Source organism: Cebus imitator, unplaced genomic scaffold (assembly GCF_001604975.1).
Source record: "Cebus imitator isolate Cc_AM_T3 unplaced genomic scaffold, Cebus_imitator-1.0 Scaffold618, whole genome shotgun sequence".
Classification (NCBI taxonomy): Eukaryota; Metazoa; Chordata; class Mammalia; order Primates; family Cebidae; genus Cebus; species Cebus imitator.
This window is the reverse complement of record NW_016107933.1, coordinates 451,418-475,119: the sequence shown is the minus strand read 5'-3', so window position 1 is coordinate 475,119 and position 23,702 is coordinate 451,418. Positions and strand designations below refer to the sequence as shown.

The following is a 23,702-nucleotide window of genomic DNA, read 5'->3' as shown; positions in this document are numbered from 1 at the left end:
CTGTTAGGAACCCGTCCCCTTCCAGGTCCCAGGCAGCAGCCAGGGTCGAGCTCTCTTGCTTTTCCTTCCTTCTCGAATGTCAGGGCTGTTCTGTATGACCCATGAGGATGGGGCTGGGGATGAGGAGAAGCCTGTCCCCTCACCCCTGGCCTTTCTCCTCTCCTCCATTCTGCTCCCTTCAGCTGCAGTGAGACCTTCTCTCCGTCAAGGCCTTCATTTCTACAGTCAGACTCCACGAGCCAAGCTGCCCAGGCTTTGTTGTGGTAGAGAAAGCAACACTGTGGACAATTAAAGAAACCCCTTCTCTCTTACTGAAAAACTGGCTTTGACTGGCCTTTAAGGCTAATGTGCCAACATGGACTAAAAAATCTAGTCTGACCCTCCAAGCTGGGCAAGGACATCTGTGGTTTAGGGGTGCATACCCTACCCCCAGGATCTCACCGGTGCAGGGCACTGTGGTTTACCAGCAATGAAAAATAAACCATTTCATTGTTTGCACAAGCACTATTCCATTTACCTACATGGAGATTTCATCCCCACAACAGCTTTGTGCTGTGGGGACTGCAATCCTCATTTTACAGAGGAAATGGAGGGCAATGGTCGAATGGCCAAGGCCTCTCGGGGACCTGGGTGCCCTCTCCGGAGCTCCACCTTGTCAGCCACAGGGGCGAGGCGGGTCCCTGGGAGTCTAGAGGATGGCTCTCGGCACCCACAGGGGTTGCCGATCCACCCTCCCCAGATGCCCACCCAGAGCCATGGTGACCAGCCACGCCCCTGTGGGTCTGATGAGTCATCCCTTGCCTATAGGAAAGTGAGGTGGGAGTTTTAGGGAGCCCACTTATAATCAGACGTAGATTTGCCGGGCAGCAGTGTCTGAGAGGAGCTGCATTTGGGCTGGATGGTGCCCTTAGCAGGCACCCACATGCTCACAAACTCTGCCCCACTATTGGTGCTGTTTTTGTTCCCAACACCAATGACAGCTGGCCCCGGGTTCCTTGTCTTGCATGTCCTGTGTGCCTGTCTACCCATCCATCATGATGTGATTCTCCTCGTTAACCCTCAGGTATACCTGAGGTGCCTTCCTACTATTTCGAGGTAGCAATTACTGTTGCTCAGATGGAGGCTCTACAGATTGGAGTGCAGGGAGTGTATGCTGGCCTGATGTGGCTGCAGGCTCCGGGAAGTGTGTTTTGGCCGTATATAGAGCCTGTCAGCAGCCCCTGGGCTCAGCCTGCACATGGGAAGGGGTGGTGGCCAGTCCCTGCTTCTCCACTTCCTGATGATGCCAATGCCTTGAGCCTTTCAGCAGGTATCCCTGAGTACCTGCCAGGTGCCGCTCAGCCTAGCCTGGGAATGCAACCAGGGAGGATGCAGGTGGCTGCCCAACCCACAGGGGCACACAGAGGGCTCCAGGAGTAACACACCTGGTGCTTGGTGAGGGGCAGATCAGGCCAGCGGGGGCCTTCCAGGGGAAAGTGATCACTGAGCTGGCCTCGAGGAGGAGTAGGGTTGGGTCAACCAACAAAAGAGGTGATAGTGAGGGGGCTGTGCCGAGGAGGGTCCTGGGTGTGTGTGGCGGGAAGCTGGAGGGTGGGGACTCAGTTCGAAGGAAGCCCCTAACAGCCTCGAGCCTGGGGTAACCTGACCAGTGTTTCTGGGGGATCTTGCTGGCTGCAGTCTATGGGAGAGAAGCTCGTCCCCCTGTTTTTGTGCCATGGATCCCCTTGACATCTGCTGAAGCGCTTTGGCACCTGCTCAGAATAATGGTTTTAAATGCAAAGAACAAAACCCATGTAAGAGTATGATTGTGATAAATACAAAGGAAGGCAATTGCAAGAGCTCCAGCCATCAAAGCAGAACAGAGAGAGCACATTGGTGATGCAATGCTATGAGCTTTTTATTAATACGTTAAAAAACATTAGATCTGATGGTGGGCCCAAAACTGTCCCCATCTCCAAGTAGCGATGCTCGTAGGTAACCCCCACACCCACCAGCAACAGCTTGGAGTGACTTCTGCCAGGGTCAGCCCCAGCTCTGCCTGTGCCTCTGGGGTCCGTTGCCCACATTCGCTGTGGAAAGAAAGGTGGCGTTTCAGTTGCAGGCCACAGCAAGTGTAGGGTTGCTTTCCCTGTCCACGTTCCACATTCAGGCCCCAGGTGAGGAATCCCTGGGCTGGTGGGTGGGGTTGCTCAGGAAGGGGCTGCAGTGATCCCAACAGGCAGTGGTGGCAGCCTGGAGGGGCAAGGGGAAGAGGGCAATGAGGGAGAGGTCATAGGGCGGATCCCAGTTGACAGTGATTCCTGGGTGGAAAGCATGAGAAGAGGAAGGAGCAGGTGGGGGTCCCAGGCCTGGGGGCCAGTTGGGAGGTCATCCCATTGGCAAAGCCAGAGCCGGTTCAAGGGCCTATGGTTCCCACTGATGCCTCCCTGTTTCTTTCAGGTCAATGAAATCTACCATGACGAGTCCTTGGGGGCCCACATCAACGTGGTCCTGGTGCGGATCATCCTCCTGAGCTATGGGAAGGTGAGTGCACCGGCTGGGCCTGCCTCCACCCCCTCGGAGTGAGAGGCCCAGAAGTGAGGTGTGGGGATCCTTAGAGAGTGTTTGCATTTTCCAAAACCACCCTGCCTCTCCCTGGCTGCCCTGAGGGTCCCACAAGAAACGAGAAACTCATGAGCCGCTCCTAGATCCCTGCTCCCCTTCAGTCCTAGTTTTAAAACGTGGCCATTTTAAAACTATTGTTGATCAAAAAGAGTCTGCTACCCACAGATCCCAAGAGGAGGAGCCATACCAGGCCACCGGGGCCACACAGGGAGGCACCAGGGTTGATCAGGAGGCAGAGGGAGCTGGGTAAACCGCAGCCCGAGCCCATGTTGTTTCTGCAGGAAGGACTGACGGGGGCAGGGTGAGCTGGCTTAAGCTTGGCCAGTTTGAGTAATTCCAGTGGGCTCTGGGGAGCGGAGCGGTCCTGAGTTTCCTGGCATCTGGCCCTGGGTAATAAGGGCAGGTGGATATGGCCCAGAGTGTGAAGTCTGATAAAGGAGGTGGCTGGGGACATGGGCACTGGATTGGTTGGTTTGTATCTGAAAATTGTGCTCGTGGATGAGCTGTTTCCTAGCTCTAAGAATTGGCTACCATTAGAAGGGGCAGTCCCTCCAGAGTCAGCAAGGCTCAGATGTCAAAGCATCAGAAACACGTGCTTTACACCACCCTCCCTTGGACTCCTTCCCCTGTATTAAAACTGTGGCCTCCCCTCCTCAGGCCTCAGCTGCTGCCCCAGCTGGGCCCCCTTGCTTGTCCCACTTCCTCTTGCAGCCAAACCTGGAACGCCCTTTCCTAGCAGTGTGCATGGGTGTATAGGTGCCAGGGACAGTGACCTGGGATGGAAACATGAGATGCTGTGCAGACAGAGATAGAGGAAGAGAGGAGCCCCATGGCGTGGCCAGTGTGGACTGCAAAGTGCCTGTACCAGCTGTGCTGGAAGCACTTTGCATGGATGAGTCACTTAATCTACAGGGAAGATGGAGAGGTGCATGCCGTGACCCTGCCCATTTCACAGATAAGAACACTGAGGTTTAATGTGACTTAGTGGCATGCCCAGGTAAGTGGCCAGGGCCATCCAGCACCTGAGGAGTCAGGCTTCTCACTCAAACAGCTGAATTCAAGTCTGTGGTCTGACTGTGCATGGAAAATCAAATCACAATAGGATTAAATACATCTGGTAATTATGTAAAGGTTGAACTCTGTTCAAAGAGAATCTCAGTCTCAAAAAATAAAATCAAACTGCATCCAGCTTACAAGGCACACAATGTAAAAATGACAACGAAGGGCTCCAGTGGCAGAGGACACCCAAAGACCACTCAGTAGACTTGGGGCCCACTCCCCTACACCCACCAAACACCTCATTCTACCATGACCAAAGGCACCCACAGGGCAGATGCCAGTTATGGGCCTTCACCCCCTCCCACCCCAAAGAGAACACAAAACTTCCCAAAGCAAATCCTTGGAACGAAGGGGAAATTGGCAAAAACCTAACTATGAGAGTCTTTAATACCCTTTTCAAAGCCTTTCACAGATTAGTGCTAATAAGGCATAGAATTTTTGAATGACACAATGAGTAAAGTTAAATTAGCAATTATGTCACTGTTTCCTGTGCCCTACAAAAAAAAGATGTACCTACTTTTTGAGGAATCATAGAACACTTAAAAATTACGGAAATATTTTGAGACATAAAGAAAACATTGTGAATTTTATATAGCAAAAACGATTTAGTCTATGTTCTCTGATGAAATGCCTAAAACTAGGGATGGGGGCAGCAGAATTTATAAACCTAAAAAAATCTAATTCATTTGAAAACTTAAAAAACAAAAACCTACTAGGGACCGGACATGGTCGCTCACGCCTGTAATCCTAGCACTTTGGGAGGCCAAGGTGGGTGGATCACTTGAGGTCAGGAGTTCGAGACCAGCCTGGCCAACTTGGTAAAACCCTGTCTCTACAAAAAAAAAATACAAAAGTTAGCCGAGCGTGGTGGTGGGCGCCTATAGTCCCAGCTACTTGGGAGGCTGAGGTGGATGAATTGCTTGAACCTGGGAGGTGGAGGTTGCAGTGAGCTGAGATCATGCCACTGAACTCCAGCCTGGGCAACAGAGCAAGGAAGGAGAATATTAGAACCGAAGTTACAGATTATTTGGAACACTAATAAAAATAAGAGCACTACTGTTAAATCTTATGGAATGTGGTTAAAGCTGTATTTCAGAGGCAAATTCACAGATGTTTTCCAAAAGCTTCTCCCTTATGTGATGTGTTTGACACACATTAGCTTTGCCTTCAACTCAGCACATTTGAATGGATTTCAATAGCCACAAAACCAAAAACCTAAGGAAAGCAAAAATAAGGAAATAGTTCAGAAAAAGCAGAAATCAACAAATTAGAAAATAGAAGCAACATGTAGAATCAGTGAAGAAGAGAGCTTTGGAAAAAGCCACCCTCTGACCTATTTAATCTAGAAAAAAAGACAGAAGGCACAAACTAAAGATCAGAAAGAGTATATGTAATGTGACCACACCAAGATGCTTCTCCTGGCAGAACGGAAAGCACCCAGGGCCATCTGCCCACTGGGAAGCTGTTTGGAGGCTCTCTGCAGCCAGCCACCTTGGATGCCCAGGGGTGATCAGCGAAGGATATGCAGGGTTCCCTCTGCCGGTGAATGCCAGCTAGGAGAGCAGAGAGAGGGCTGCAAAGCCCTCTAACCCAGGTTTTGTGGCAGTGGGCTTCAGACCACACAGATGCAGGGCCTGGGGGTGGGCCCTAGCCCAGCCATCTGGTTCCAGCTCTCTGTTCACAGGCGGGGATCTTCAGACTAACCCCTGTCGCTCTCTGCCTGCCTCCAGTGTTCTCTGTTCCGGCCTTCCCCAGGCCGGGTCCTTCCAGCACGTTTGTTCCTGGCCAGGATCCTCCGGTGTTTTAGGAATTCTCAAGCCCTTGGCCTGAGAGATGGGCAGAGTTATATCCCCTTTTGGAAGTTTCCAAAAATATGAAACTCCTGGTCCTGGGGCTAGAAAGGGGGTAAAAGACCATCCCAGTGATTGGGCTGGGTGCCACGTGGCAGCTGGCATCTCCCCCCAGGTTGCTCCTATATTACTTGAAAAGAAAAATTTTGAAATTGTCTAGGGTTAATTGCTTACCAGTGCTGGCCAAGATTTGGATCTTATTTGGCCTGAAAAGTGTCTGCTCCTTCCCAGTCTTGATTACTTAATGGAATAAAGCCTCCTTTATTAACTACTCCTTGGCAGGCCCTATGCTAAATTGTCCTGACCCTAAGCCTTTCCTTTTTCCTTTTTTTTTTTTTTTTTTTTGAGACGGAGTTTCACTCTTGTTACCCAGGCTGGAGCGCAATGGCACAATCTCGGCTCACCGCAACCTCCGCCTCCTGGGTTCAGGCAATTCTCCTGCCTCAGCCTCCTGAGTAGCTGGGATTACAAGCACGCGCCACCATGCCCAGCTAATTTTTTGTATTTTTAGTAGAGACGGGGTTTCACCATGTTGACCAGGATGGTCTCGATCTCTTGACCTCGTGATCCACCTGCCTCGGCCTCCCAAAGTGCTGGGATTACAGGCTTGAGCCACCGCGCCCGGCCCTCCTTTTTTTTTTTCTTAACTGCTGCAGATAGGTAGAAGGAGTATGTGACCCCAGTCAGAACATTTGCAGAAGAGAGTCAAACTTTGAAGGTGAGAATTTGAGGATCTCTGTGTCAGGGACTTGGAGATCCTGGGAAAACTGAGGATTTCCTGGGGAGATGTGAATAGTTAAAGCTGACTCCAAAAAATGGAGAATACATTGTAAGTCCCATAACCATGGAAGAAACTCAAGTTCTTCACCTTTTCCAGAGTTCTGCCAGTGAGTTCATACTCATTTGCAAGCACTTATCAGGCAAGGCTAATACAATATCCCGTAAACTCACATATTCTGAAATCCACCCAATGTATCTTTCATAGTCAATGTGACCCTTATACCCAAAGCTGCCAAAGGTAGCCCGTCAAGACAAAGTACAGACCTGTCTCACTTCTAAAAATAGTGGTAAAAATCCTAAGGCATTAAGAGTCTAATTGAATAATGCAGAAAGAGAAACTTCCACCGTGATCAACTAGGGCTTATCCTAGGAATGTGGCGATTGTTTAATATCAGTAAATCTATTCATTCAATTTATCACATCAGTTTCCAAATGACAGAACTCATCCTCTAACAAATACTGTTTGAAGAGCTTCTGTGTGGGAAGTGCTATGCTGGGAACATTCACTGGCATGGTCCCTGTCCTCAGGGGACCGCTTCTAGAAGGGAGATCTAGAAGGAAACAGTTGTACCAGGGCTCAGGGCTGGGTGGAGGAGACACAGGATAGGCATCTTTCCTTACAAGGTCAAGGAAAGCAGCGGGAGGAAGTGACGGTTCTGCCCAGACCTGAAGATGGTTCTGGTCTTCAGGGGAAGTTACCAGCTTAGGGATGCTCCGAGTTCACAGGCTGGGAGGGGAGGGGGGTCAGCTAAACCTAGAGGAAAGAGCACAGGGACAGGAACAGCAGATCCAATGCCAAAGACACCGGAAGGAGCAGATCGCAAGGAGCAGAGCAGATCTGCATCTCTCGCCGAGGGATGCAGCCTTAGGCAGAGTGCCAGGATCCCATTCGCATTTCTAAGAAGATTGCTGACTCCTTTGTGCAGACGTAGCAAGTGGGAGCAGTGGCTTAGGAGACTGTCACTGCCATCAAATGGGGAATGATGGCAGCTGGACAGGGACCACACATGGCCCCAGAGATGCAGACAGCAGGACAAAGGAGGCCACTCCGAGAGGAGGTGGCACTAGGTGGGTGTGAAGGTGGAGAGACTCTCAGCTGGGTAGATGATGGTGTCAACCCCTGAGATGGGGGGCACAGGAGGGAAGCTGAAGAGGTCGGTTGAGACGTGCAGTTAGAGGTACCTGGTCCTTCCCAGGTCTGGAGCTGGGGGTAAGAGAAGCTTGCTGCCACAGGGGCACCTAGGAGAGAGGCCCCAGGGTTTTCCTGTGTTGAAGGCTCCGGCAGGGCAAGGGCATGACGGCCTCATAGCCCCTCACAGGGCACTCCTCCTTTCCAAAAATCCCAGAAAACTAGTAACAGAGGGCAACAGGACAACCAAGATTGCATTTAAAGGTGGAAAAGGGCCAGGCGAGGTGGCTCATGCCTGTAATCCCAGCACTTTGGGAGACCGAGGCTGGAGGTCGGGAGTTCGAGATCATCCTGGCCAACATGATAAAGCCCCGTCTCTACTAAAAAAAGTACAAAAACCAGCCAGGTGTGGTGGTATACACCTGTAATCCCAGCAGGCTGAGGCTGGAGACTCACTTGAACCTGGGAGGCAAAAGTTGCAGTAAGCTAAGATTGCGCCATTGCACTCCAGCCTGGGCAACAGAGAGAGACTCCATCTCAAAAAAAAAAAAAAAGTGGAAGAAGAAGCAGATTTCCCGAAATGTGTTCCGTACAGCAAATTCTTAGAATATGAGTAAATGTTAACAGAGAAATATAGAGGGGTCCCAAGGTCAAAGAAGTCTGGAAAATGCTGGTAAAACAAAGGAAAATGGGCACTCCTGAGGGTGAAATCTCCCGGAGACTTTCCTGTGGAGACACGTGCGTGGTGCACCTCCAAGAGTCAGAGAAGAACAGGTGGTCTCTGAAAACCTTCTCCACGGAAGCTTCTTCCTCACCTACCGAAACTACTTTGCAAAGCACTGCCCTGGAGATAGTCTTAGAAACAAAAAAAACAGACCCATAAACTTGTTACTGTGGTTATGAAAATCCTAGATAGTTTTATGTGACATGAAACTAGTATTGGAAAATAGCAGACAAATTACCATTGTTTGCTGTTAATCATGTGTCTGGAAAACCTGAAAGAATCCATGGTACCACCTGTAGAGTTAGGTAAGGAGTTTGGTGACATGGCCAAATATAAGACCATTGTTTAAGAAATCAATAGTTTCTGTGTGAAACCAACAATGCCTTGGCAGAAGGGAAAACAGAGTGAGAAAAATTTCCATTATGATAGTAACTAAAAATGTGCAATACCTGAAATAGTCCTTATAACAAGACAGACAAAGGACCCATAGGAAGAAAATTGTACATGGTTAATGATAGGAAGAATGTGAATATCAATGAAGAGACAAATGCTGTCCTCATGGGAAACTGGGTATACCTGAGAGGTTGATCTTTCCCAGACTAATAGTTGCAAATGTTATGAAATGATTCTAAGCTCCATCTAGGAACATGAACAGTCAAGAATGGCTGAGGAAGCTGCGGAAACCAAGCAAGTAAGAGACTTCCTCCAAATATCTTGTAAAGTGAAAATAATTAAAATGGTGCCATATTTGCATAAACTTTCACGGACAGCTCAGTTGAATAAAGTAGTTGAAAATACCCCTCCTACAAATAACCTAATGCAATAAAAACAATGGTTATTATGTTATAAATAAATAGATGATAACATAAATGTAATAAATGGGAAATTAAATTATCGTATGATGAATATAAGCCAATATAACATTCAACTATTTAAATCACACAAATCAAGAAGAAAATATTGGTTGCCAAGAGTTTTCTAAGCATAAAGCCAACTGAAGGAAGTGTAAAGGGGAATATACATATATCTGAATAAGCATAATACAAAATTTCTGTCAAAAAAACACAATGAAAAGGCAAATGCCAAGCAGGAGAAACATTTGCCATGTGACAAATATATCCTAATATATAAAGACCTCCTCTAAATCATAGGGAAACAAAATTGGCAATGAATAGAAACAAAGAAAAAATTCCAAGTGGCTAAAAGAAAACTCATATGGAAAAATATCTAACTTTACTATTAAAGAAATAAATAATATGCCATTTGTAAAGCACCAACCCTGTTAGGATGAAGAGGGATTTATGGCTGGGTGAATGAAGCAGTTATGCTCTTCTGGTATGGGTACAAATGTGGACACACCTCTCCAAGGCAGTGCAGCAATATTTATCACTGCCCTTACAAATGTTCTTAATGGGCCAGGCATGGTGGCTCACACCTGTAATTCCAGCACTTTGGGAGGCTGAGGCGGGTGGATCATGAAGTCAGGAGTTTGAGACCAGCCTGGCCAACCTGGTGAAACTCCTCTCTACTAAGAATAACAAAAATTAGGTGGGCATGGTGGCGCACGGCTGTAATCCCAGCTACTCTGGAGGCTGAGTCAGGAGAATCCCTTGAACCCAGGAGGCAGAGGTTGTGGTGAGCAGAGATCATGCCATTGCACCCCAGCCTGGGCGACAGAGCAAGACCCCATCTCAAAAAAAAAAAAGGAAAGAAAAGAAAAATGTTCTTAAAGTTTGCCCCCAGACATTCATTTCTATGACCCTGGACATTCATTTCTACGACTCTATTCCAAAGCAGTGATCCCAGCTGTGGACCAAGTTTTAGGAACAAGACAAGGGTCATGGTGTGATCTCTCATGTAAACAACAGCAAGAAACCCATATTGTCCAATAATAGGAGTCTAGTTAAGTAAATGATAAACCTATGTGGCAGAATATTAGGCTGCCATGAAATTGCGTCCTCAAAGCACGTTTAATGACACTGGGAAACAGTTACAGTCTAAAGTTTTTCGTTGTTTAAAATATAAGTTTTTCAGTGCGATCTTAATTTTGTGTACAAATATATTTACAGAAAAGACTGGAAGGATCACATCAAATGTGAACAGGGTTTATCTCTGGGCAGTAGGGTGATTAATTTTCATTTTCTTCTTTGTACTTTACTGAATTTTTAAAATTCAATATGAAGAACTTTTTTTTAATTATTATTTTTAAGAGACAGGGTCTCGCTCTGTTGCCCAGGCTAGAGTGGAGTGGTGCAATCATAACTCACCACACCCTGGGCTCATGGGATCCTCCCATCTTAGCCTCCCAAGTAGCTGGGACTACAGGCACGCACCACCACACTTGGCTAATTTGTTTTTATTTTTTGTAGAGAGAGAGTCTCACTATGTTGCCCAGGCTGGTCTTGAACTCCTGGCCTCAAATGATTCTCCTGCCTCTGCTTCTCATAGCATCGGGATTATAAGTATGAGCAACTGAGCCTGGCACAGCATTTATCTTTTATAAACAAAACTGTGCATTTTAAATTTATGAAACACTAGTTTACATTTTTTAAAAAATCATTTAGAAATGGTAGGATCCAAATGACACCATTTAACTGACTCCAGCACTCTGGAGAAAGGTCTCCGATGGCATGCCACAGGGTTCTGTCATGCTCAGTCCTTTATTTCTGATTTGAATGAAGATATCAAAGAGAATCCATGCTTTCTCTTGGCATCTCATCTCTGCAGTTAGCTGGGATGATTAATGAGGCATCCGAGTTCTACTCTGTGGGCACCATCTCTCATTTCCTGTAGCTGGGCCAGGGGACCCACCTGCAGTAGGTCCACCTGAAGGAAATGGGAAATCTTGGAGTGAGGACACAGGCTGCCACAGGCATGTGGTCTCCCTGCATGGGAAGCCCACATCCCTGGGTTATCAGGCACGGCCCTCCTGGCCAGGGCATCCCTGGCCCCTGCCCCTCACACGCCGTGCCTGCAGAGGCTGCTTTGCCTGGGCCGTTCTGGTGCCCCATTTCCCCTGTTGGCAGAGTCAGGAATGGGGCAGTGGGCAGGGAACCGGTTGTCAAGTGTAGCCTGCTGTTCCCAGGGACAACATGGGGACATGTGCAAGCCCTGGGGGTGCCAAGATCCACAGCCAGCAAAGCAGGGCAGCCCAAGCCCATGGTGGGCAGCCCAAGCCCATGGTGGGCACCCGGCAACTTCCGCGACACAAGGGACTTGTACAAAGAGAACGGGGAGGACACAAGTGAACTGAGGCTGGCCTTGCTTCTGCATCCTACTGGGAAGGGGCTTGAGAACTGATGGTAGTGAGAGACTGGAAGACAGAACCAGAAGCTGGACACACGCTTCCAGAGCTAACTCCAGATGGAGCCTGCTCACATCCAGTCCCGAGGGCTCAGTGGGCCAGCAGCTGAGGAGGCAGGGGAGAGGCAGTGCCAGGATGTGAGGGGTGCAGGGCCCAGGCCGCCACAGTGCCTGTCCCGAGGCCCCTCAGCCTAGCTTGGCGGACAACACACAGCCACCTCTCTGCCAGACCCTGGGGATTCAGTGATGACTGGTCTCCTGGAATGTTCTGGAACATTCCAGCATTTTGGGACTTTTTTTCTGCTCTCAACTCCTGCCTGCCCAGAGTGGGCCTCAGCAAAGCTCACCCCATACTCTGCTACCTTTTTCTGCCTGGCCCTACCCCACCTGCCTCCTAGAAGCCTCCCAGTCGAGCCCAGGAGACAGTGATGGGGGTAGGGGACGCCAGTGCCCATGGAGTCCTCTGTGTCCAGAGGATCCCAGGAACCACCAGTCAGTCAGCTGAGTGTGGACTGTCAGAACAGCTGAGGCCTGCCCGCTGCTCTGCCCTCCTTTGGGGATTTCTGGGCTGTGAGAGGGGAAGTGAGCCCAGGCTGTGAATCCTGATTGCTTTAGGTTGGACCCACTGCATAAGTGCAGGAAATAGCTGAGCAGAGGATACCGTGCTGCTGGGGGTGGGGTGGGGGGGGGCTGAAGCCAGAGACCTGCTTGGGGTAGACGGCGTGGCGGCCCGGAAAACAGGTGCTGGTCATGGGTCCTGGCTGACTTAGCGAGTGAGCTGTGGGCTACAGGGCTTGGGAGCAGCGTCTGTGGGACAGGAGGAGCCGTCTGCCAGGTGGCCCAGGAGAGGCCATCCTGGGTAGCAGCAGCACACGGTACACCTCAACGCCAGAGACCTGGCTCTTTTCTTTCTCCTATTTCAAATCCATCACAGACCAATACTTCTGTCCATACTTTTAAATGAATTATTGGGAAAAGCAAATGTGATGAAAACCAAGGTATACAAAAACCCTAGCTCTGGATTTTTATTATTAAATTCTGTGGCCGTAAACTCAACCCATCCAATTGCTAGAAAAGTTTCTGGTTTCTGTACTTATCTCACTGTGGACTGGACCAGTTTGGGTCTATCAGGCACAGACTTCCTTACATAGCACTGGGGGAGGCCCTGTTTTCAGGTCTCCGAGGTATGTGGTGGTCACAGGAGGAGATGTATCCTGGTGCCCCTAAAGCATCCGGCTAGCCCAGAGCCTCTGGCCTTCCGAGCAGCTGGTGTTTAATCTAGGGAGGTGCATGAACGAGGAGTGGAGAGGAGCCTTGTGTCTAGACAGCAGAGCAGTAGACAAGATCGCAACAGAGTGGTGAGCATCAACAAGGAATAAAGCAGGGTGGCAGGCAATAGGGGACCATGGATGGGGCGGCCAGGAGGGGGACTTCCTAGCCAAGATCTGGGGGGCAAAAGGCCCAGCATCTGTGGCCAAGGGAAAGGGCTCCACTTTCTCACAGAGAAGCACAGCCAGGGCTTCTTGATGGGGCTCTGGGGATGAAGTTTGGCACATGGTGAGGAGGAATTCTGATGAGCTGCTCTTCAAGGAAACACAGGCTTCCTGTCAAGGAATGAGGCCCCCACCTCTGGAGGAATTTTAGCAAGGCAAAACCAAGGAGATTGCAGCCAGGAAGGGGCTGAGCTGTGCCTCCCAAGGTTTTGTGCGACCATGACCCAGACTTGGGCAGAAAGTGGCCCAGGTATTCAGTTTCTGTTACTCATCCCAAATTGTGACAGAAATAGACCAGCTCTCCGCCTGCTGCTCCCCCATTGCCTGTCCCCTAGGCCTTACCAGGCTCCAGTGGGGATAAAATTGGTAGCACTTCTTTGAGTGACATGTTGTTTGTCTTCTAGCTTATAAGGAGCCTCTGAGTTATCTCAAGTTTTTCCTAAAACAACATTTTCTCCATTTCTTTAAAAAAAAAAAAAAAAGCAGAAGAAAAGAGATGATCTTATTTTATACAATATGCCACCAGCCAGGGAGCAGAGCATCGGCAACACTCGAGGTTGCATAGCAACTGGCTTTTCAATTGATTTTTTTGAGAAGGCACCAAAGCTACTCAACTGTTCTCATTTTAAATATTTCCTAGGATGATGAAAATCAAAGCAAATGGAAATCAGAGACTTGGGGACCATCAGAAAAGGACATAAGGTGTCTTGTTATAAAATACCAGGTCAAGACAAAGTGTGGAATATTTGTTGGAATTTTCCAGCATTGGAGGTGAAAGGTCTGAGAAATTCTGCATATGAGTCTCTTAGTGAAAAGCAAGAAAAGAGAGGTGCTGGGTACAAGGGCTTGATGGTGCCCACCCACCCACCTGTAGGCTAGGGGACTTAGAGTGGCCCAGCCATGGCATAGGAAGGCCAGGGAGTGAGGGTCTGAGGAGGATACATCAGGACCCTGGTAGGCAGCCCTGAGATCTGGCACAGTGGTGAGGGGTGGAAGCTTACTCCCTGCCTCACCCTAGGGACAGCCCCCTATCCTCCTGAGCATCTGGGTCCCAACCCCCAACCTGATAGAGGTTCAAGGCATAATGCCCACCCACATCATCCTCAATCCACCTCCTGACCCAGAACTACCTCAGTCCAGAGAACTAGGAGGCACTAGGGCTGGACACTGCCATTGGGAGGTGTCTTAGTCTGTTTGGGCTGCAGTAACAAAAATACCTTAGCCGAGTAATTTATAACCAATGGAAATGTGTTCCTCACTGTTCTGGGGACTGGGAAGTCCAAGAGGAGGACACCAGTAGAACTGATGTGTAATAAGGACCCATTACTCCTAGACGGCGCCTTCTAGCGATGTCCTTGCATGATGGAAGGATGAACAGGCTCCCTCAGGCTTCTTTTGTAAGGGCACTAATCTCATTTATGGAGACTCCACTCTCAGGACCTAATGACCTCCCAAAGGCCACAATTCCTAATACTATAACATTGGCTGTCAGGTTTCAACCTTTCAAATGTGGGGAACACAACATTCAGATTCTAGGAGAGGCCCCTCTACTGGCTCCCCACAGGCCTGCACTGGCTCATGCCTGGGAGGCTCAAGTTGAGAATCCTGTTCTGGCAGCTTGGCTTTCTCTGGGAATAGCTTCCCAGGCTTTGGGGAGGATGGCTGGAAACAAAATGCTGGAACAATATGGAGTTCTGGCAGAGAAATGAGGCGTGCACCTCCTGCCCCCACTCTTGTTGTGGTTCCCTGTCGTGATGAGATTTGATCTGTAAGCCCTGCCTGGAACAGGAGACCACCAGCCTTGGGGGAGCCCACTTTGCACTCAGCTGGGTGACATGGTAGAACATGTGCTCATGGAGCAGGGATGCTGGAGCCCCGTCCCTGCCATACTTTCTGGCTTTGCCCATGCTTGTGGGACCTTTGATGAGCAATTTAACATCATGGAGCCTTAGTTTCCCCAGTAAGAGGAGGTCTGTGAAACCCCAGCACACAACAGAAATGACGACAATCATAAAGGCGTTCATGCAAGTGACTGTAGAGCCTCTTCTGGGACAGGCACTGTCTGAAGCGGTTTACGTGACTTTATGCCCTCACCCCCATAGCATCTCTATGGAGTAGTTGCTATGATCATCCCCATTTAACAGTGAGGATCCTGGCTCCAGGGGGTGAGCAGCCTGCCTGGGGCCACATGGTGGTGGGGCCACACTGCTCTGGGAAGAGGAGCTGGACTCTATGATCCCGGCAGGGCAGGAGCACCAGCTTCATGTTCCTTGCCCTGCTCCCCTGAGGGTCAGGCACTCCCAACCGAGAGTGACTTTGCCACCCCTCCCCCCACCCAGGAGACATTTGGCAGTATCTGGAGAGACTTTTGGTTGTCACGACTAGAGGGAGGGTTCCACTGGGTTCTGGCAAGGAGAGCCCAGGGATGCGCTCAACATCTTACCATGCACAGCGTACCCGCCCCACCCAACAGAGAATTATCTGGCCCCAAATGTCTGGAGCGCTGAGGTTGAGAAATGTGTTCTGCCCAACTGAACGTAACCCCCCCCGCCCCCCCGACCCCCCCACCCCCCCACCCCCGTCCTGTCTTCTACCTATTTGGGAGGCTGGTCTGAGGCAGGGGCCCCCTCTGGGATGGGGACAGTTGAGAAGCTTTGCTGAAGCCACATCCCCTTGGGGCTGGCTGCGGGTAGGCCAGCGCCCCAGGGACTGGTGTCATGCTCCATAGGTATCAGCCGGGCAGAGACAAGGACAAGACATCTTTGTGGGCGCCGACTGCACCCTGCCTGAACTGTCATGCGCGGAAGCCCCCTTGCTCCAAGCTTGGAGCTGCAGTTGTGCCTGTTTTGTAGGTAGGGACAAGTAAGGTCTCTTGTCCAGGAACAGAGCAGATGAAATGTTTGGACCCGGCCCAGAGCCGTCCGGATGACCTCACCTGCCACCTGCGGTGGCCCGGGTGAGCCTCAGTCGGGTAGCAGCCTGGGGGGCTGGTTGAGCGCGCCTTGCCCAGCAGGTGGAGCCTCCCGGCAGGCGCGGTTGGTTCCAACGGAGACGGCCTCCAGGCTGCCGATCCCCAAACCGGATTCCTCCCACGTCTCCTTGACTGAAGGAGGGAAGAGCTTAAATAATTCAGCTCCTTCCAGAGCAAACAATGGAAATGTCGGAGAGCAACGACTGGAACAGAACTTTTTGCCTAGGTCCTGATGGATTTATTTAGGGTGAGACCCCAGAGGCTGTCTTGGGACCGCTGGGGTTCCCGGAGCCCCGATGCGGCCGCCCAGCCTGGGCGCAGGGCGCGTCCCCTGCCCGGGTCGCCGTTCTCGCGGCAGCAGCGCCACCTGGTGGCCACCCGGGCCCTGCGCTTCCTTTGCCTTGCGCCCCGCGCAGAGGGCGGCTACCCCACTTCTTTCTAGCTGTGGGACTTCGGCGAGTCCCTTCAGTTGTCTGAAACGGTTTGTCATCCGAAAGGTAGGAAAATAAAGTTGATGTTATGTGCCAAGCCTGAGCACAGCGGGGCGCTCCCTGCAGACAGTAACATTATTGGGGTCAGCACTTGCCGGGACAGCCCTTTTCGCTCACCTCCCCAGGTCTCCAGGGAACGCCCCTACAGCCGACCCCTCCCTCCCTGTCCAGCCTGGCTCCGGAAGATGCTTGTGTTCATTCGTTCACTCCTGCGTTCCCTCCCGGTCACAGCAGCCAGGGCCCTCTGGCCACATTTGCTGCCTCATCCTGGCATGGAGAGCAGAAGCTGGGATTGCTCCGTGAAGGGAGGAGCGGGGCTACTGAGGGCAGGCATGGGCCAGAGCTGGGGCACAGCCTCGGCCTGGCATTCACCCGGCCCTCAAGGAGCTTGGGCTTTAGTGACTCAGAGGCCAGCAACAGCAACAACAACAACAACAGGCACATCCCCAGTAGGTGCCCCATCTGGCATGTGACTGACCACACCAAGGAGAGGGGACCAGGCACGCAGCTCAGAGCAAGGGTCACACGGCAAGGATGGGGACTGGGACTTGGAGCTGGACACAGCCCACCTACCCACCTAAGCCCTCTGTAGGCCCCCTAAGCTCTTGGCTGCTCTCTGAGGCCAGTGAGGCTACCCAGAGCCCTGCAGGCTGGGCCTGAGATTCAGGGACCCGCATTGTTCCCTCATCCTTGCCCTGGCCAGAAATCCTGTTCAGCAAAGTGACCTCCTGACCCAAGGTGAGGGCGTCAAGCCGTTGCCTCCTTAAGGCCCTCAGATCTGCCCTCTCCACCTCGTGGTGGGAACACTGGGGCTTCCTTGCATGTCCTCAGACCCCTTCCAGCCCAGGCCAGGGAAGCCAAACAGGTTAAACTTGAGGGGAACACTATCCTTCTTGGGACCAGCCCCCTCCCACCACCTGCTGCTCCGGGAGGGCCCCAGGGACCCAGACAAGTGTCTGCCTCCTGCATCTGGGCAGGTTGGTGAACCACCATAGCAAAGAGGGTCTCCATGTGGACTTAGGTGGGCGCTCATGATGGCCAAGGAGGACCCTGCACAAGGGAGAAGCCAGCCTAGGCCAGGGCCCCAAAGCACCCAGGCAGTGGAGCCCCATTGAGAGCCCTTGTCTGCAGTGGTAGATGTCACATCCAAACAGAGGGTGGCAGAGCCCTACTTGAGGGATGACCACGGTCCTGGGACCTCTGTGGAGGGCCCGGTCAGCCTCCTAGGAAGGCCATCTGTTTCCGTGCTTCCAGACAGGGTCAACCCACACAGGACTCCTGCCTCCTGGGCTGGGTGGGCCCCTGGACTCCATCCACAGCCCCAGACTGCAGGCTTCTCAGGCCTGGCTCTTCTGGGGCCCCCAGCCTGGGGCTGGGAGTTCTGGTAGCTGTTCCCATGGTGAAGAGTCTGTCCCCAGAGGCCCTGCCTCACTCAGGAGGTGAACCCTGCAGCTACCATGCAGCCCCAGGGTGTAGAAATGTCCATCCACGGTCACGTAGTACCATCCGCTGCCCCCTGCTCTGGAGGGCGGGTGCCCGTGGCTGCCTCTGGGAGAGGACTGGCCACCCTATGAAGTCCCTGGCTGGTCTGGCAGCCACCCCCTTGCAGAGCCTGGGGTGCCTCTCCCCAGGAACCCTATGGCACAAGGGGCTCACTCCTGGTCCCCACCTCAGCACAGCCAGGAGCAGGGGGTCACACAGACAGACTTTCCTAGAGAAGCCGTGCAGAGCTGACCTCGGGCAGGCAGCTGGGAGTCAGGTGCATTCAGGACTGGGAGGGATGCAGATGATCAGGGTGAGCTGGTGTAAGAATCCTCAGTTGAAACAAGCAATGCAGCCTCCCTCACTTCTGGAGGAGATCCATATGTGAGAAATAGATGTGTTTCCTCCTCCTCACTCAGAGGAAGCACAGTTCTCATGCTTGATACATAGCAAGGGGTCGGGATGGTGGGGGCTGGGGTGCTCCAGGCAGCAGGGACCCATCTGGCCTCCTGCATCGAGGCCAGGTGGCAGAGGAGCAAAGGAGGTCACATCCCAGCGGGTGGTCCCATTGGGGCCCGAGTGACCCACAGGGGAAGCTGCTTGCATGTCAGGACAGTATCCTATGCTAGAGGCCTCAGCAGAGAGGCCTGAGCTTGGCTTTTCCTTTGGGTTCTCATCGCCTCTAGTAGCAAGGGCCTTGCCCTGTCCACAGCCAACCCAGACTTCTCTCCTGGGCCCTAGACCTGTCCAGCTGCCCCAATGTCTCTGCCTGGACATCGGTTTCTGTGAGGAGTCCTTAGAGGCATGCAGAACCCAAGGGAAGGCTGCCAGTAGCTCTCATGGGGCAGGAGGAGTGGGTGGAGGGAAGGGGGCTCTGGGATGTGTGAGCAGGAGCTTGCGGATGGTTGTTTTGGGTGCTGCCACCAAGCAAACCTACTTCAGCTGGATTTCAGTCCTTTCAGACCTGTGCTCCGTAGGCCTAACTTGGGTCCCAGCCATGGCTTCGGCCTTGGGACATAGCACTCGGACTGAACACCCACCAGGGCTGTACCCCCAGAAGCGGGAAAGCTCCCAAGGCAAAACTGCCCAGCTCTTTCAAATGAGCAAGCTGGCCAAGAAAGACATGGCCGCGACCATGTTTCCTGCACTACGGACCCCATGCTCTTCCTCTGGAGCTTGCAGTCCCCTTCCCAGACCTCCTCCTCTGCCTTGCCACCAACCCCGGAAGCCAGAGACTGGTGCCATTTCTGCTTCATTGTTCCCACCCTGCAGCCATGATACCTCTCAGCTCCTGCCTCCAGGTCCTGACCCTCCTGACACAGTACCAGCCACGCCTCCATGCATCTCAGCGCCACACTGTCTGCTTCCGTCCCCACTCTCTCCTCACTGACGCAAAGGGCTTTTTTAAGAATACACATGGACCTTGCCCTGGCCTCTGGGCACAAGGTCAATGTCTGCGCATCATGGATACCCAGAGCCCTTGAATGCTCCAGACCCAGCAAGAACAAGATCTCTGCCCCTGGGCTCATCTGTGCCCATCAGAGATAGGCCGGGACCCGGGAACTATTGGGACATTGGCAGAGAGAGAGGAAATACAAGCAGCTCCATGGATTCTCAGTTCAGATCGCAGTGGCAGGTTGAGTCCCAGGTTGCCTGGACACTGATGTAAACCTCTTCTCTACTCCTCAGGGTGCCCGTGTGGGGACCCAGGCTCCCAGGGTCTAGCACACTGACATGTCTTCCGAAATCCTGCCTCCAAGCCTCCCCTGGCCGCAGTGCAGCTTCCTCTCCCTGTGCCCATACCCCGCAGCCCTCCCTGCTGCCCCTCCCTCAGGGAGTTGCCTCAAAACCCCAAAGCCAGAAGGGGGTCCTAGGCCCCTTTAGCTCTGGACCCTGCAGCACCACCCCTTTGGGGTTGGAGAATGAGAGTGGCAGGCTGCCTTCTTGGAATGGGCCAAGAACAAAGCGAGGCAAGAACAAAAACACAAATCAATATTTCAATAAATTATCTTGCCACAGCAGCAAGATCACTTTGGCTGCTAAGAGGGGCTGGGAACCCGGGCTGAACCACAGAAGCCAGCATCTGGGAGAAGAGAGGTGGTTGGCCAGCATGGATTCAGTCTGCAGGGACGTGGAGAAAAAGAGGCCACTGCAGGGCTCTTACTCCAGGGTTCTGGAATAAGGCTGTTATGGGGAATGCGTTGTTTTGTCTGCGTGACTAATTTTAATTCAAGCCAGTGTTTACTATCAGGTAAGTGTCTGTAGAATACAGACTTTCGGATTGACCTGAGAAATCCGAGCCGGCAGCTCCAGGTCTCTGTTCCTGCCGGCACTGAGTGGATGTCGCTTCCTCCAGCTGTGCGTGGGCCCCTGGGTTTGCCACAGTCCTCACCACTCCTTATCACCCCCCTTATTAATTTATATTAATAAGGAAATATTCCTCTGTACCCTTTCTCCTTCAAAACTGGGAACACTCAAGATGGAGTTACTTTTCCTGCAACCAGCCTGCCTCATTGGCTTGTCACCCGCCTTGTTCCTATAGGCACTTGGGCTTCTAGCATCCTCCCAGCACTCCCCACGAGCCCACACACTGGGACAGGGGACCTCCCTACACAGCCCCAGCCTGCCTCAGCCTGGCTTCTGCCTGCAGCTCTGTCCCACCTGATGGCCTCATTCCTTCCTCTGGTACTGATACTGGGATATGTCTTTCTGGCTGGACTCCTGACTCCTCCTCAAAGACCTAGCCAGGACAGCCTTCTTAGTCCTGATGTCTAAATGAGAGTGCCTGCTGATATCATAAAGCAGAGAGAGTGTGCAGGACACTCAGTCCCGAGGCCACCCTGGCTGTTAAGCTTGTGTCATGATACAAAATGGAATGGGATGGTTCCCAGTGGCTTCCCATGCATGGTTCCTGTGGGAATCATCTGTGTATGCCCCTGTTCATCATACGGCTGTTTTTCTATTGGGCTGGTGCAAAAGTCATCACCATACTTTAATGGCAAAAACCATGATGATTTTTGCACCAACCGAATGTCAGTTGCAGTTTCTTTTCCTCCACTGTGTTGGGTTTCTGCAAGTACCTTTACACGGGGGGTGATGTAAGGTGATCTCTGGCCTCTGGGCTTCCACATCACACTGGGACTTCCGTCTCCCCTGCCACGGGCCCTCCCAGAACTGTGAGCTCTTTGGGGTGAAGTCCACATGGCATTTGCCTTCTGTCAAGGACTTGCACAGAACAGGTGCCTCATAGAACAAACACAGGGACTTCTGGAAATGGGGTAGACTGAGGGACTATGTGGGGCCTTAGATGACCTAGAGCTTGGCTTCCATATCTCACCTGAAAATTGCAGTGATTTTGTGTGGAAACTCACACAGGTGAGTGTGACTGGGGAACATTTTCTTCCATGTAGAAGAATGGAGCCCAGTAGGAGCAGGTCCTGAGAGGGACCTGGCAGAGCCTTTGTGTCACCTCGACCAGGTTCCCAGTGGATGGGCTGTCAACACTCCAGCCTGCTCAGCCCCCCACTAGCCCACCAGGCACCAACCTCTCTCTTCCATTTCTCTCCATCCCCCTGCAGTCCATGAGCCTCATCGAGATTGGGAACCCCTCTCAGAGTCTGGAGAATGTCTGCCGCTGGGCCTACCTCCAGCAGAAGCCAGACACGGACCACGATGAATACCACGATCATGCCATCTTCCTCACACGGCAGGACTTTGGGCCTTCTGGCATGCAAGGTAAGCCTCACCCCTGCAGGGCCACAGAGAGGCGTGAAGCTGGAAATGAGCCCCTGGTCGTGCGAGGGGCCCCCGGCAGCCTTGGCCCAGCCCAGGGAAGAGTGTCAGGGCAGGGAAGGCTGTGGCCACCTCAGCTGGGCGAGGGTGTGGGTCAGTGCATAGACTGACAAACACATCATTGGAACAGAATACAGTGTCCCGAATTGAACCTATGTATACAGGGGCACTTGACTTATGTGTCACAAAAGTGTCATTTCAGAGAAGAGGAAGAAAACAGTCTAACAAACGGTATGAAGCCAATTTGGAAAGAAAGGAGGCCTATCACTTCCATTCACTCTATAGACAGCATCTCACGTGGATTTTAGATCTAAATAAGAAACACAAAACAATTAAAGAAGGTAACAGGCAGAAAGCTCCATGTTCTTGGAGTCAGAGACTTTTTCTTTTAAAAGAGACAAAAAAAATACAAACTCAATAGAAAAAACTGATAAATAGTAGCACATTTTTAAAGCTTGTACACTAAAGGCACTACAAATCCACTGGGGAAATATTTATTATACATATATCTAAAAAAGGACACATCTGAGGTATATGAAGAACTCCTACAAATAATAGCAAGGTTAATAAAGACAATCCCGTCTGAAAATGGGCAGGAGACTTTACCAGGCTCTTAAAAAAATACGAATGAACAATAAACATATGAAAAGGCACTCAACCTCAGCTGACATTAGAAAAATGCAACTGAAACAATGAGGCTGGGCATGGTGGCGCAAGCCTGTAGTCCCGGACACTTGGGAGGCTGAGGTGGAAGGATTGTTTAAGTCCAGGAGGTGAGGTATGATCACACCGCTGCACTCCAGCCTGGGCAACAGAACGAAGCCTTGTCATAAAAAAAAGGGGGGAGGGAGGGAAAGAAAATGAAACCACAATGAGATATCAAAACACACTTAATAGCATAAAGTTAAAAAGGCTGGACTGGAAGTACCATGTCTGGGTGAGGCTCGATAGCTCCCCGTCAAATGCAGTGTAGCCAGGTGCCGCCCTCAGCAGGTGATGAGAGAGCTCTTGGCTCTTTTGGCTTGGGGAGGGCACTAATGGGGAGCAGAGCTATCCCCTAGGAGAGGAAACCCACACAGCTTTTATATTAAGTGGCCCGATCCCTCATTTAAAAATGTGAAAGGGGTTGGGTGCAGTGGCTCACGCCTGTAATCTCAACACTTTGGAAGGCTGAGGCAGGCGGATCACCTGAGGTCAGGAGTTCAAGACCAGCCTGGCCAACATGGTGAAACCCCGTCTCTACAAAAAATATAAAAATTAGCAGGGTGTAGTGGCAGGTGCCTGTAATCCCAGCTACTCAGGAGACGGAGGCAGGAGAATTGCTTGAACCTGGGAGGTGGAGGTTGCAGTGAGCCGAGATTGTGCCACTGTACTTCAGCCTGGGCAGCAGAGCCAGACTTTGTCTCAAAAGAAATTTTTTTTTTGAAAGAACAGCCAAGGGTTACCAGATATTTTTAAAAATCAAAACCCAAAAAATTCTTACAGCATGAAAAAGATGGATCAAGATGTAGAACAAAACAAAAAGTTTGAAAACTGGCTCTAGGGAAAATAAAGAGAATTTAGAGACAAGAAAAGCATGTTTTTAAAAGTCGTATTCCCAGAATGTTTGAGAAAATATATCCATCAACCCAGAAGACGTTGCTATGAAGAATTAGAGAACAACAAAGCATTTGTGTAAAATTATGGATAGGATAGGGAAGGTAAAAAATCCAAAAGCCAAAATAAAAAGTCAAGGGCATCTCCCAATGGAAGCAAAAGACAAAAAGATTAACATGAGAGAAAAGTTAGGAGACATATGGTCCATCCAGAAGGTGTACTCTATCTAATAAGATTCAGACAGAGAAAACAGCCACAAAATAAAATAAAAGGGAAGGAAACAAAGAAAAACATAAATCTCGCAGGCTCCTGTAGTGCTAAGCAGGATGAATGAAAAACCCTCCCACAGAGGCAGCTGCCTATGCAAACCTTACATACAAAGGACAAAGAGGAGATGGCAGCGTTCTACTCTGGCACACAGACTCAAC

The 23,702-nt window shown here is 51.1% G+C and overlaps 1 protein-coding gene across 1 annotated transcript in view; it reads left to right on the top strand.

Annotated features, from left to right (window-relative positions):
* ADAMTS2 (ADAM metallopeptidase with thrombospondin type 1 motif 2) overlaps positions 1 to 23,702 on the top strand; it is a 217,386-nt gene that overhangs the window by 150,037 nt on the left and 43,647 nt on the right. The window contains exons 5-6 of the mRNA XM_017517128.2: positions 2,440 to 2,523; positions 21,465 to 21,621. Of these exons, the coding sequence (XP_017372617.1) occupies positions 2,440 to 2,523; positions 21,465 to 21,621 (241 nt within the window). The remainder of the gene's footprint in view (positions 1 to 2,439; positions 2,524 to 21,464; positions 21,622 to 23,702) is intronic.